General features: G+C 34.6%; 1 protein-coding gene across 1 annotated transcript; it reads right to left on the bottom strand.

Annotated features, from left to right (window-relative positions):
* Positions 1-4,038: 4,038 nt before the first annotated feature.
* Positions 4,039-15,875, bottom strand: LOC118743601 (tyramine receptor Ser-2). The gene is made up of 3 exons (XM_036476367.1): positions 15,486-15,875; positions 5,396-5,851; positions 4,039-5,055 (listed from the first exon to the last, which is right to left on the bottom strand). Exons 1-3 carry the CDS (start codon positions 15,873-15,875, stop codon positions 4,039-4,041), a joined length of 1,863 nt encoding a protein of 620 aa, XP_036332260.1.
* Between the last annotated feature and the right edge of the window lie 596 nt (positions 15,876-16,471).

Below are 16,471 nucleotides of genomic sequence, written 5' to 3' on the forward strand. Positions count from 1 at the left end.
ACCTGTAATGAAGTTCTACCAACGGAAAAAAATTATTTGCTAAAGTTTTTCGAGTTTATTTCGTTTATATCTCAAAAGTATATGTATTAAAAAATAAATGTTGGACTCGAATTTTTTTCTTTTTTTTTAAATTAAGACTCAATTTTAGTATTTTGAGCAATAAGTATTACTTATAAGGCGGTTACAGGACCAATTAACCTAAATAGAGGGGTTTCAAATAAAACCAGGGATGTAAAATAATCATTATTTTTTAAAGATTAACCAAAAAAATCAACACGTTGTTATCGTCGTAAAACAATTTTAACAGTTCTCACTTATTTTTGTTCGTACATTCTACTGTAATTTACAACGATTTTATTGTTCGAGTTTAGTCAATAAAGATTAAAAATAATATTTAATATTTTTCGATCGAAAATAATGATTGTTTGAAGATTTTTATTTTTTCGCTCAAAGATAATAATTATTATTTCGTTTTATTCTTTCACTTAAGAATAATGAGCATTCAAAATACTCGAATGCTATACCAGCGAGATTTCCGGCGTATTCGTTTCAGAGGCAGAGACACCCTAATAAAAGGATTAAATCCCAAAATTTTCGGGTCAAAATTTGAGCATAGATAATGCGTCTGTATGTCCTTTTCAATTTTATAAATAATAATTATTTTTAAGTGGAAAAATAAAACTGAATAATAATTTTTATATCTGGGAGCGGAAAAAATGTGAAAAAATTCTTTGCAGTTAAAATTATTTCGGGTCTAAATTCAGTAAGATTCAAATGATGGGGAGCTAAAATTTTGGAAAGTAAAATTGTGAATTCAAAATTACTTGGGCAAAAATTCTGCTGTTTTCACAAGCTTTTATTCAACTTTACTATGCATGTATGTCTCGGAATTTCGCAATCAATATTTCACGAACTTCCGATGAGCTAGAGACTTCAAACTTTAAACTTAGCTCGTAACCCGATGACAATGCAATGCGAGGTTGCGCAGGGGCAGATATTTGGGAATCCAGTATCTATGGTCCGATTTGGTTCATACTTAAAAAGTTTGTTTTAAAAGTGTTTTTTTTTACTATTAACTTATTTAAATAAAAACATGAAAAGAAATTAACATACAATTAAATTTTTAGCAATTCATTTTAGAACACAAATATGACTTAAGTTTAGACTTTTTTCATTATTTTAATTTTTCTATATGCTTTTGAGTAAAAATTTGTGAAATGGGCCACCATTTTTTCGAAGGTCGAGCTATTATTTTGGAAGTAATAGCTATTAACATTTTTCGAAGTTGTTTAGATTTTAATTATTTTCTCGCGGTTGGCAACACCGATTCTGCTCATATTTTAAACAGTTGAAAATGATGGTGTTTTCTTCCCATTTTTATTTTTTATTTGGCCGTAATTCTTTTTTATGGAAGTTATTAAAATTTTTTATATATTACTGACATCTCAATGGCTTTAAAGTCGCGTTTTGGGCTAATATTGTTGTACGTTCTATTAGTAATTGTTTATATTTTAAATTTATGGCCAAATAAAAAATCAAAATGAAAAGAAAACACCATAATTCTCAACGGTTTAAAATGTGAGCAGAATTGGTATTTCCAATCGCGAGAAAACAATTAAAATCTAATCCATTTCGAAAAATGTTAATAGCTATAACTTCCAAAATAATTCGAGCTTCGAAACAATGTAGAACTTGTATTTTTCTTTTATAGTTCTGATGCTTAAACATATAATTGCACAACAAAAGCTCGAACTTCGAAAAAATGGTGGCCCCCTTCACAAATTTTTACTCTTTTACAGCTTTTATCTTTTGGGGTATTTTTTGGCCATTTTGAATTGTCGTGAATTAAGTTGTCGCATAAACCAACTCGCCTCACAAACCATTGATAAGTTTATACAACCCTGAATCTCGTCTCCTAACGATAACTTTTAGCCGATATCAAGAATTAACATTGTTTTGCGTTCTAGGGAAATGGATACTTGTTGACCAAAATTTTGGCTGAGATTTGTCTCCAAATATATATATTTTTTTCAAACATTAGTTATAATTTAATGAATTACGTTAATATAAATTTTATATCTGTATATTTGCTTTACTGTATGGAAAAATAGGAAAACCATTTGGATAAATCTAACCAGTGCCCTTTTTTATTTGCCAGTACCCAGCAAAAAACACTATTAACACAGAAACGAAAGTGGAAACGAGCTTGGCGATGGGAATCGCTTACCCTTTCGCTGCAAGAAGGCATTATTTTAACATGGGCATGTCATTGGCCGTAAGCCTTTACCCGCAGCATTACCTTCGAACGAAGGGAGAACGCATGAATAAACAGAATCCAGAGAAGCGAATAAAGATTGCCTTACAGAGAAATTAATGTAGACTTCGCAGATTAGTACATACTTATTTATATTAAATTGAAATCAGAAAATATCTTAAAAGATTCAAATTTTTATAAATCATTTTTCATAAATACATATGTATGTATTTAGGTATTTATATTTTACTTAAAAATCGGTATGTACATACATGCATATTTAATTAAGCTTAAAATTGTACTTCGTTGCAAATTGAACAAAGCAAAACACGATTTTTATGCGAGACAAATTTCCACAGAAAGTAACGGTAGAAAAAGATTTTTTGGATATTCATTCTATTTTTCAGCTGAGTGCGATGCAGCATTCTACTTTGCATTCCCCGAAATGAAGCAAAGAAGCGAAATAAAAAAAATATTGTAGGACATACTACTTTGCATTACCGGCAATGCCTAAAAGAAGCGAAAAAATTCGAAGGCATTACATCGCTATGCCTTCTAGAACACGTTACCAATAAAAACGATTGCCGATTTTTCCTGGGTATGCTTTTACGATTTTTGCAATACAGGATATTAAACTCGTTGATGTTAATACATATGTTTTATTTGAAATCCCTTTCCTTCGCTAGATGAAGCTTTAATTCATATAGATTAATTTGTCCTCCAATCGCCTTACACTTAACACTTATGACTCAAAATACTAAAATTGAGTATTAATTTGATAATATTTTATTAATAGAATGCGAAAGCAAAAACACCTCCATGGAAGTTTATGTTAAAAACATGCAGATGTGCCTTGCATAAAAAATTTTCCCAAAAAAATATTGGTTTTTGATTTATTCAATTTTGAAAATTTAGCAATTTTCCAATTTTTCGCATTTTCCAAATTTATTTTTTGAATACATATATTTTTGTAGCCCCAGGTATCCTCTTTTTAAAATGAGTCCAAGACGTTTTTTGCAGCTATAATAATTTTTGAGATATTAACAAAATAAACTTGAAAAGCTGGAATAAATTTTGAAATTTTGAATTTCGCAAAACTTTTGCAAATATTTTTTTTTTCTGCTGGTAAAACTTCATTATAGTGGTCGAATCTAACACGTCGATTTGACACGGAATTACCCATATATCGTCGTTTAAAATACAAAACCGCGTATCGTCGTTCTGCCAAACCTCGTAACTGACATTTGTGCCAAAAAAGCCCTTATCCATTTATAATTAAATATCGATACTTATATATAAAAAGAAGAGATAATTAGGGATAAAAGAGAGAATCGTTTTGAAATATGACTAGCTTTACAATCTCCTACAAAATCATGGCAATCTCACATACGGAGTTTTGCATTTTCTTGATACGCGGTTTTGTACTTAAAACGACGATATTCATATCCATTATACACACATATCTATATATGTTTTACAGTTTTCTACGATTCCAAACTACAAAACAAAGTCACACTTGTAAATAAGAAACACTTTTTAAGGCTAAGTTAGTTCTAGCGTAATTCACGTAACGTAACCTAATAAATATATTGGCCAACGCAATATATTATTTTTCAGGAATTTCTTGATATAGCTTATAGGCGGCAAAGTGATAATCATCTGAAAAACAAAATATTTTTGCTTCTTTCTAAATTGACACATTGACTAATCATTGACGATTTCTTACGTAGGTTAAGTTTAGACAAACGGAACCTTTATACACAATTGCACTGTCATGACATCGATTACATTGGTATTTTTACCGAAGAAGACATCAACAGCCCAGGAGAAATCTGTTTATCGGAGTCAATGCTTTCAGCACCACAATCGATACCCTCGTCCTTCTCATTAGCATCCATCGAGCTATTTACTTTTGGTCCATCATCCGAGATTAGGTGTATTGGCTCTTTGTTATTATTACTATTGCTCCAAAGGAATTCGCAAAGTAGTTTCTGAGTACAAAAACCGAACTTATCCAGCCAACGGCTCCCACAACAGATCCGTGTAGAATGTTCCAAAGGTATGCCACCACAATCACAACCGCCATAAGTCGCTGTTGGCCGCGTGGCGGCATGATTATGCTTCTGCTGACGCAACCCGCATCCACAAACTACTTTGCGCACAGTTCTCTTAATAGTATGTGCAATTTTAATTGTCTCTGACAGGTAGGTATACAAGAACGGATTCAACATCGAACTGGTTAGATTTAGAATACCAAAGGCAAAGTTAAGGCAGGATTCCATATGTGGGGCGTCATAGCCATGCAGGCGTATTAGAAGGAAAATCCACGCGGGTAAGCGGAGACAGAGGAATGTGGAAATTAACACAATAATGACGATGAACATTCGAATGTGACGCGCTTCGCGATTGTTGTAGGGTTTGGTTGGCACTAATTGCGCTGGTGTACATGTTAAAATATATGGTTTTGCGCTAATGTGGCTTGGATCCCTTGGATTGGGTCCATTGACGCGGGCATATTCGACAGCCGCTACACTACTAGATATAGTTGCTAAATTGAAAATGGCTGGTTCCTTTGTGTCTTCTTTGTCATCAGATTTTTTCAAATAAACACCACCACTTTGGATCTGTTGGCGTTTTCGAAAATGTTTCGCCTCATTTGATTGTTTCTCATCAATGGCGGCGGCAGTATGACGTCTATTCCATAGCTGTTTGGCAATAACTGCATTGATCCATACAAAGGCAATTATTGAAGGTAGGAAAATTATGTAGAACACAATGAAGTAGTATGTTATGATAGTTGACTGAAAGAAAGGAAAAATATTACGTATACGAATTAAAGAGTTGTTATCACGGTTATCATCAGCAATGCTAATAAACGGAGCAATAGCTGCCAGGCTAAAATAGCAAAAAATCGTTACTAATAATTGTGTTGCGTGCTGACAAGCGGTAGATACATCGCCAGAAACACTAATTAGAGCAATCGATCTATTTTGCCGGGAAAAAGCAGCTCCATGTATCGGCAGTGGACAGAAAAGATAGATAAGCAGCTTCGTCAATTGCCACAGTTCACACAAATATTGCATCAACCATCAAACCCCCCCACCCCCCATACGCTTTGTAAAAAGCACCAACTATTCTTACCTTGGCGCAAGCGCACATAATCACAAGCGCATCCTGTGTCACCGGTATGTATGACACATTTTTGTTGAAGGCCTCTTGTTCCCAGCCAGATTGTGTATCTATTGCGACAATGGGTGAAGACGTAAATGTAGTTTCGGTTGACGACAACGTTGCTGATGAATCTGTAGTGAAGTTTTCCAGTGAGCCATCAACGTTAGCGTCTGTAGCAACAGTAAGAATGTAAACGGGATATAAGTTATAAACGCGTAACGCTGGATAAGAGATGCCCATGGATGTTGCCCAAATAGTGAGCATGCTGAGCACGCAGAAAATGGCACCAGGATTCCAAAAACTAATTACGGCTCTCATGACTGCAAAATAACGATCCAAAGCGATGCCCACAAGCGTCATCGAACTGACCAATATAGCTACGGTGGTTAAGAATGGCACCAAATGGCACATGGTACTACCAAGTATCTGTGAGAAATGGAAGAAAAACAAAGATGAAGATATGAATGAGTATATAAAGAGTGGTAATATATCTGTGCCGTTCAATTAAAGTAGCTTAAGTGACTTTAGAATGCTTGACTTTGAATTAAAAAATAATCAGTTTCCCTTGAAAATGTTTATATATTTATTAAAAGGGCATCATGAACTACACCTCTTCGGCTAGTGAAACGTTAAAACATTGTTTAGGAACCCAATCAAATGTGGCTTTAAAGGGAAACTTTAATTGAATTGACTTAGGCTATTTGAATTGAACGGCACAGATATGTACATATCTATGTATACAGGATGTCCCAGACGACCAGCCCACCCGTCCACCCGCTCTAAAATGGAGGGAATGGAGAGGGGTGGTCAAGGACACCCTGTACACTCAGAAAAAAGTCAGCTAAATATATTTCTCCCAACACATGATTTGGTAACTATAACCAAATAATGTAACTATATCAAAATCATGTGTTGAGAGAAACTCTTTTCTCAGTATATAAATATGTATGTGTGTACCAGTAGCCTGCACGATTACAATAGTATCATACGAGTACTTTTTCATGCAAATGCATGTTTTTATTGGGCATCTTCAACGGAAATGGTTAAGTTTTCTTTACGAATCATGAGATTTCCTTTAAAATGGCATTCAATCGTTAGTGTTTTTTTGCATATTTTGCAGTAAATGCAAAGTTTTGCATATATTGCAAAAAATACCTGTTTCTGCATATTTAGTGCGCATATTTTAGTATATTTTATAATAAAAGCATATAGTTTTGCATATATCCGCATTTTTTTGATTTACAACCATTTAAATTTAGTGCGAAAACTCTCGACATAAAATTGCCTATAATTTTTTCCTAATATTCATCTGAATATATTCTCGGATAGCCAAGCGGCCATTAAGGCGTGGACGAACTGGCAAGGTGCGGCTCCGCACTGAATGCGTCACACACAAAAATTACCGAAATATAACACTCGAAGGCCAAGAAGGGGTGGAACTGTGAATGATCGTATAGGATTACCCGGCAGTTCTGGGTTTCCTACGAACCACTTACAGCCAAAGCTCTCTTAAGAATGAACAAAGAAGATACCTACAAACTTACTGCAGTGAGCACAGGGTACTGTCCCGGTGATGTGCATGCCGAAAGGATTGCATTACCCTTCAACAGGTTTTGTCACAGTCGCGATAATTCTGGCTCAAAAGAGACAGTTCAACACTTACCGTGCGAGTGTCCAGCTCTCGCAAGGATGAGGCTTAAGACACTCGGCAAGCCATTCCTGCAAAATGTTTTGGAGTGTAGCTGCCTCTCTCTGTATGACGTACTGAAATTCATTTAAGTCGCTAAACGGCTGTAGGTAGTACAAGTTGTGGAATATAAATGGCAAACTTACTAATAGCTTGTCACCACTTAAACCAACAGAATATTCATCTGAACCACTGTTAAACTGTCAATGTTTCTATTTCCACAAGATTGTGACTGTCTGCTAAAATTATAAACTAATTTTATGCATAAATATGTATTGTATTTAGAAGTTAATTGTTTTCGTTATTATCTTGTTAAAATATATTTGTTATTTGTTTTTGTACCGGCAATAAAATATTAGGAAAATATTTCTAATTGTATATTTTACTTGTTTATAGCGCATATTTTTGAATTTTGAATACACACTATATGCGCATATTTTCGATTTTTTAGTGCATGAGATTCCGAGCCCTGGTTATTAACTAACACTTTTGACGATTACCACGATGCGAAAGTAGCATAGCTACTTGTGATTACTAACAGCATCGTCGATTTGTAATAGCTTAGCGGTGTAATAACTAGACTGCGGATATTAATGCCGAAAACGGAGCTTCAAAATATGTACCAGTTATCTAGTGATGTGCCGGATAGAGATTTTGCCGAATAACCGGATTCCGGATACCATGTAAAAAAATACGATTCGGATTCGAATATTCTATCTATCTAATATCCGATAGACTACGCTTTATAAATTACACAATATTGTTATATTCAGTAGGCATATAACTTTTTACAATTTTTGCAAATACGAAAAACGGCATACCGTAGTCGAATAGAGCATAAAAAGGTATGAACCCCCATAATTTTTTTTTTTTTTATAAATTGCAAAAAAGTTTCCGCGCAAAACGAAATTACTTTTTTATCAGAACTGCTGAAAAAAACAAAAAAAGTTTTGTACAGTGTACACGTTTTTCTTCATAATAATAGATATTTATTTAACTAATAATCTTCCTATTATTCCAAACGCCTTTTAATGGACCTAAGGGAAGTGCCCCACCCACCCCAAACTAATTTTTCTTCAGAAAATTCTGATTCAATATTAAAAAATTTAAAAAAGAAAAAGCAAGTTATTCAAGAACTCGATAGTCAAATAATAATAACACAGCTGTGCGCGCGACAATGTCTTTACATCTAACGAGACGAGAGCGTAGTTACATACTTCTTCTCTTTTATTTAATGTTCTCTATGCAAGAACAACCAGTGTGAATACTGGCAGACACCATGGTGTTGTCACTCGCCAACAAAATTTTTTGTAATCCTTTTCATTGCCCGCTCCACAGTATATTGGTTGTCAACATCATGTGCTAGATTTGATGTTAAAACATGTCATGGATGAGCTTTTAGAGGGAAAAACATCATCGCCCAATATTTCATACAATTTTATTCCAAATTTAATAGAAAATTACGATGATCTAAAAAAAGAGCATGAACAAAATAAAGAGTGTATTAAGGTTAAAAGCATTAAATGGCGAAATGACATGCAATACTTATATGAATTGGTCGAATCTTTTAAATACTTCGAGAAAAATGAACGTTTTCCCAACATAAAATTTAAAACAATACCAGCACTCAATAATGCCCGTTGGAATTCTAGAGCTATTTTGGCACTTTTAGCCCTTATACTTATTCCTGAATATCGTTTGCAATTATATCCTATTTGTAAGTTTGTGTGCGGTGCTTGGAGCGAAATCTGGTTTTCCGATCATACTTTCAACAAAAATAATTTCGCCACACTACAGAAATCATTGGCCGGCTTCACAAAAGCAAATGAATGTTTTCTCAGACATTGGGTAAATAAACCATCAGCTATTGAGGAAGTTCAGCGAAGTAACATCTGCGCAGAGCGTGCAATTAAAATTGTGCAAGACATTTTACCATTGTGTAAATCATCACATACTTTAAACTTATAACTTATTTCATATAACAATTGACAAAAATGTAAAAATAAAAATATTAAAAAAAATTTAAAAAAAATCTGACTTTTTTTAGAAATCCATTTTTGCGCGGAACGTTTTTGAACCGAAATCACCTAAAAAAGTGATGTTCATTACTTGTACAATATTTGCCACCACGTGGTGCTATGCCAAATTTTTCGTCAACATTTGTTATATGCCTAATATTCAGCCTTATCATGAATTTTTTGTGTGAACTCGTTCACATTCCGCCTATGCAGTTCACCTATTTTATGTTGAATATTCACCAAGCTAAAGTAGTTAACTTCGAATAATTTTCGCACGGTACCATGACATTACCTTAAGTGGTTCCTTATACAGTGATAGAAGGCCAATTTTTGTACTTGGGGTTATGTCACTTCTTAAATATAAGGTGTCTTAACCCCATTTGGCATAATGTTACTTTTGAACCTAAAGCATATTTTAAAGCTCTCAAGAAAAAAAAGCATATAAAAACACGCTCAAGAAATGAAAAAGAAATTTTGTATTAAAATTGTTATGTATATAAATATTTCTTTAAGGAAATGTAAAACAATGGCAAAGTATTTTTTGCAATCGAAAGAAATAATGAAAAACATTTCTTGTAACTTTTCTTCAGCTGTGAACTAAGCTTAAAAATTGGAAAACTTGGATATTAAACTTCACTTTTTATACTTGAACGCACTTGTGCACAACAGTATTATAACTTTGTTCACATAACGGTTGCTTGTATACGATATACACGATAACTCGACTGAAAATTGAGATATCTTAACGAAACTTGTTACGTGCATTTCTTTCTGGCGTAGGATATCCGATATTGAAAATGGACAAAATCGGACAATAACTACGCCTACCTCCCATATAACGGTCATTTTCAGAAATACGAAAATGCGATATCTTGGTAACTACTGAAGATTATGCACTCAAAATTAATATTTACTATAATTTTTAGACGCGAAATAAGAATATTATAAATTTTTGGAAAATGGGCGTAGGCACGCCCACTTATGGTTACATGTGTATAGCTTGGTAACCGCTGCACCAATTTCTTCCAAACTTGGCACAGTTGTTGGCCTTAGTACAGCATACCAAATTGCCGAAAAATTTCGGACAATAACCACGCCCACATCCCATATAACGGTAATTTAGAGAAATACAAAATCTTCGATAAATCAGTAAATATTAAAGCTAATTTATTCAAAATTGATGCTTGCAACAATTCTGTACCAAGAAACACGTTTATGATAAAATTTTGGAAAATGGGCGTGGCACCGCCCACTTATGATCACATATGCATATGTATCTCGGTAACCGTTCCACCAATTTGTACCAAACTCGGTATGGTTATTGTGCTTGCCACATAAAAGCAAAATGTTGAAAATTATTGACTCGGACTAAAATTACGGCCGCTTTTCATATGACGGTCAATTTCAGAAATGCTTGAAACTTCAATATTTCGAAATTTAAGGACGCTAATTTACTCAAAATTGATACACCCCAGCTTACCATGTAGCGGTAGGCTTCGTAAAGGTGAAAAATATATATTTAATACTTGTGCCGGGTATTTAATTTTCGGCTCCGCCCGAACTTAGACTATCTTACTTGTTTTAATATAACACAATATTTTAATATGTATATTTTGCAAATTCGGAACAAAAATCGCGCCACTTGTTATTCTAAATTTTCGCCTGCGGCCCCTTTTTTAAACACCGTGTTTTAATCGATTTCGCCAGCGGTATTTTTTTATAAAAACTATATTTTAATCTATTGTGAAAATTATTAATAAAAAAATTCCGAAGGCCGCCTACACAAATAGAAGTTCTGCGCAAAAAATTCTTCCGCCCCTCTTTTCTGGCAGCACAGAAAGGCGAATTCTATAGTACTTAGCAGGCCCGTAGCCAAGATTTTTTTTCGGGGGGGTTCTGGCAATTTATTTTTTAGTTTGACTTTTATTTCAACATAATTTGATTAAAAGAAAAATACTGATAAAAATAAAATATTTCACACAAGTAGCAAAAAATATAATCGATAATCGCATGAGGCTATTGCCTGAAAATTTTAAAATGCGCTTAGTGGCATTGTGCTACTATAATAGCACAGCGATTGCGCTGGCTTGGACATGTTGTACGCATGGATGACGATGCTCCGGTGAAAAGATCCTTCGACTCCGCACCCATGGGTGCACAACGAAAGCAAGGGCGCCCACGAACGCAATGGAAGAACTAAGTGCAGAAGGATCTGTCTGCGCTCGGGATAACCGAACGGCGCAAATTCGCACAGGAGAGAGGCAATCGGAAAAGCTTTTTGGTCTCGGCCCGAACTGACAAACGGTTGTAGTGCCAAATAAGAAGAAAATATATTTTTGTATGTCTTTAATTGGACATGCACATTGACTGGTTTAAAAAGTAGACTATAAAAGATTAAAAAAGGCAGTAGTCCCAGCGTGGTTTAGAAATTAAACCCAAATTTTTGACCGTGTACATATATTTTTGTAGGCATATATTTTTTATATAGCAAATTTGGTTTAAAATTTAAACCGAAAAATAGAAAATGTTTGCACACAGCGAAATGTGGTATTGATTCAAACTCAACATATGAAAGCACATTTACATGCATGGCTGTAGCTGAGTGTGCAAAGCTGCTTGATACATTTGGTTGCTACTAAGACTGTTCGGGTTCAATCCTCATCAGACGGAGCATGAAATTTTATTTTTATTTTTTATTCTTAATTATGAAAATGTTTGGGTTTAAAATTTAAACCGAACTGTTTAAATTCTAAACCCAACATATGTACCCTCTTTATTTTAAATTTAGAAGGTTTGTATTTGAAACTGAATTTACATATGTAGTTTGGTCATATATGTAGTCCAAAAAGTTTAAAATGAAACCGAAATTTTTAACCGTGTATTGAAACATTTTGGTCCAACATTTTCACCAAGAGTTCACGTTCATGATTTTTAGTGACGCATTTGTCTTCTAATATTACGGTTTGGTGGTTGTCAGAAGGCATATTTGCCGTCTTAAATAACTTAGCAAAACTGTACATGCATATAAAGATACGTAATAGTTTCAGTGCGTTTGAAAGGCGCCACGTCCCCTTTTCAAATAACCCCAATTTTCTCTAAGAGCATGGGATTGGTTTCATATATCTCTATACCATTTTAGAGTAATTTACCATGGGAGGTGCCACGTCCCTTTTTCCAATAGCCCCAACTTTTCTTCATGACCAGTCGCGTTTTATATATCTTGTACATACCAAGTTCCAGTACTCTTCCATGAACACATTCAGAGATATGCAGTATGAAAAATTCGATGTGTATGGGAAGTGCCACGCCTCCTTTTCCGACAACCACAATTTATCTCCATGAGTATGCGATAGGTGCTTACACTACTATAGATACGTCTGCGTACCGAATTTCAATTTCAAGTGACATATGATTCCGAATTTTTCACGCATATGGCATGTTCCTTACTTAAAGCGCCTACCGTAGATATGCCCGCACACCAAATTTGTAGTTCTTGGGACTTATGGTTCCCAAGGTATAGCTGATAAAAGGGTTCACGCCTATGGGATGTGCCACGCCCCTTTTTACAAACTCATGTATATATAGCCTACTGTAAGCACCTACCGCAGATATGTCTGCATACATAATTTCAATTTCTTGTGACAGATGGTTGTGAAATTAAAGCTGATAGAAATTTCCACGCCTATGGGACGTTCCACGCCCCCTTTTACGAACCCCTTTATATATACTTTACTGTAAGCACCTACCATAGTTATGTCTGCATACCAAATTTCAAGTTCATGTGGCTTATAGTTCCGGAGTTATAGCTGATAAAATATTCCTATGGGATGTGCCACTCCCACTTGTACAACCTCATTCATATATACCCTACTATAAGCACCTACCATATGTATGACTGAATAACAAATTTCAAGTTCATATGACTTATAGTTTCGGATCTATAGCTGATAAAATATTCCACGCCTATTGGATGGGCCACGCCCACGTCTACAAACTCATTTATTTATACCATACTATAAGCACCCACCATATATATGACTGTATACCAAATTTCAAGTTCATGTGACTTATGGTTCCGAAGTTATGATTGATAACAAATTTCACGCCTATGGGATGTGCCACGCCAACTTTTACAAAGTCATTTATATATACTCTACTGTAAGCACCATCCATATATATGACTGCATACCAAATTTCAAGTTCATGTGACTTATAGTTTCGAAGTTATGGCTGATTAAAAATTTCACGCCTATGGGAGGTGCCACGCCCCCTTGTCGAATCCCAATTTTTTACCCTATTGTAGGCCCAGGTGTCATGGTAATACTCTGTCAAAATTTTGTTCGATTCTGTCCGTCCGTTTAGGCTGCAACCTGGCACATACATACATGCATACATACTTCCACAAATATATAGTAGATATATCCTTCTCTTAGCGTAAAATAGTTTTTGGGGATGTCTCGGCCACAGGGCCACCTATCGTATAAGTTTCAAGTCCAAATATTTCTTTTAAATTGGCTAAATTGTTTTCTAAATATGAGCCAAATCAGCAAGTAAGTGCGATTTTTATGAATATCCCGAACCCAGCGCCACCTAGCGATTAAATTTTTATCCGAAATATTTCCCTTCAAGGTGCTGAAATATGTTCCAAATATAAACGAAATCGGTACAGCCGTTTAGTAGTTTAGTAACATTCCATATACGGAAAACTCTGTGAAATTGTGAAATCGTGACGTCTCAGCTTTCTTCATTTTTCGGCAACAACAACAAAAAATTTCAAATTTATTTAAATCAAAGAACTTTCCACACAGAACGTCCAAAAATGTGCTTTTAATTGAAATCGGTTCAACCGTTTGGTCTGGCATCGCCGTCATACGAAAGACATTTCATTTTTATATATATAGATGTGATGAAAATTACTATCATGCATGCATGTTTGTCGTCCGCTTCCCGTATCCTACTGTTAACGCAATATTTTGTGACCCAAAGCTAACAAGTAATTTTTAGCAAAAAAAATAATTAAAAACAAAAATATATATATATTTCATGATCCAATGATCGGAATATTCCGACGAACTGATAACCTCCTCCTTTTTTGGAAGTCAGTTAAAAAACTGGGCAATGCTTTGAGGAAATCGCCAACGACTCTGATGCTAATTCCAGTTTTTGTAGTGATGTGGATTGGCAAACGATGGGTAGACAAGACCGTACAAGACAAAAGGCAGCGATTTAGAAATGGAGAAATATTAACAGCTACCCCATATACCTAGACAAGCAGATCCTTAAATAAGGTGGAAGTATAACCGCAAAGAATTTGTTTACAGTGGCAATAAAGTATGCATCTCTACGCACCACCTTCCTCAGTGAACTCAGAAAGTGTGTTTAGTGCATGGTAGCATTTATGTTGAAAATATAAATAGATTTTTGCCCGATAATTCGGAAATGCTTCTTTTCATAAAGAAAAATATTAAAATTGTTAACTTTAATTACCAATGGTATCTAACATTAAATTGGATTAAAAAAATACAAAAAAAAATAATAATTTCTGAACTAGATTTTTAAATTGAATCTTTCATAATCGAAATCCGGAAACCGGCCGGATACTCGGATAACAAAAAAACGGCCGGATAATCGACCGGATAGCCGGCACATCCCTACACTTAAATATAAACAAATTGTATACAAATTTATATATTTTGCTTGTAGCTATGTGGTACATATTTCTAAGTTACGTATTTTGCATAAAAATCCGCAGTCAAGTAATAACTGTGCTAATAAGTGGGCATCTTCTATAGCAGTGCGGCCAATGTTCAGACTGCAAGTCGATGAAGGAAGTCAACCTAAAAATCCGGACGAAACCCAATTTTTCGAATGAAAAAGTAATTAAGAAGGTCACCTTAACTGATTAGTAAGAAATTTACTTAAATATTTTCGATTCATTCAAAATTAGAAACGTAAATCAATGTAAGAATAATATTTTGCATATGGATGTTGGTAATTATGGGTATTTCATATATAGTAGAATATACCTATCACACTTTTTTAAAAAGACTATTAGGTTCCTACTTTATATAAACTTAAGTTAGAATATGCCCCGCCAAGTTCAACATCCAAAGGTTTCTAATTAAGATGTTGCGGTAATATGTTAATAACGTGTAACTATCTTGACGATCACAACGATTCGGCGATTCTGCTATGCTCAATTTACAATTATGTATCGTGTACTCGCTGCGTTGGCATCGCCGATTATGTTACCTTTTTATGTAATCGTGCAGCCCTCTAGTATGTACCTACATATACTAAAAAATCAAATAGTTTTAGAGAACTTCGCTAACAGCCAAGTTTTTATTTAACTTACCCAAAGCTCCACAAATTGTGTCGAAAATTTACTCATGTAAGGCACTGCCAGGAAAATGGTATTCATCAAATCACTAACCGCCAACGAAATAAGGGAAGCCCGATGAAAGGGTCGTATTTTACGCCGGAAATTCACATGCAAAGTACCAACATTACCGCACAATGAAATCACAAACAAAATCCACACTACTGTGCCGAACGCAATGCGCTCGGTGCATGTGAATGTGGTAAGCGTTTCCTTCAAAATGGCTGGATAATCTGCTTCGGCGCAGTCATCATTGCAGTTTTCCGTGCTGTTATGAATGTGGTCACTAGCATTATCGTTCTTGCCGATGCTATAAATCCTGGCTGCACGCTCGATGAAATCCCGATTTTCCACGACGAACGCCATTTTAATTTTTATACAAACAAAAAGTTGGTAGATAACTCACTAAAGACTTAATAGAATCTACAATCAATTACTACATCAAAAAATCAGTTTAAATGTTTATTAAAAACCAATATAACGAGTAAAACCGCAACTGAAGAACTTTAGTTTGTATAAAGTTTTTAAGTACTCTGTAAAAAAACAAAAATGTTAGATAGGTCATTTTGTAGTAAGGTAACGATATGTATGCATGTAATTAAATTAAGGTTGTGCAATATTTGATACAACCACATCGCACATGAGTGAAAATTCGCCAAGCGGTTTCGCATTATCGAAAGCATTATAGTTTTTACAAGCTTTTATTAAACTTATAAAATGTTTAAGTCAAATCTTGCAGTCGATTTTAAAGCAACTCCCCGAGGAGCTAGAGACTACAGATTCTAAACTTTTTATTTGTCAATTTTATGGGAGTTGCCCTTGATGGTATTAGGTTGAATAAAAAATTAATTAGCAATAAGAGGTTACGGAGTGTAGCGTTATATTTTCTCTATGGATGTTTCAAGTTTCAATCGATAATCCTGGGACTTTTGAAAAAACAAATATGCGACTAGCAAGAACAA

This window comes from Rhagoletis pomonella, unplaced genomic scaffold (genome assembly GCF_013731165.1).
Source record: "Rhagoletis pomonella isolate Grant_MI unplaced genomic scaffold, Rhpom_1.0 Rhpom_scaffold_00007, whole genome shotgun sequence".
NCBI lineage: Eukaryota > Metazoa > Arthropoda > Insecta > Diptera > Tephritidae > Rhagoletis > Rhagoletis pomonella.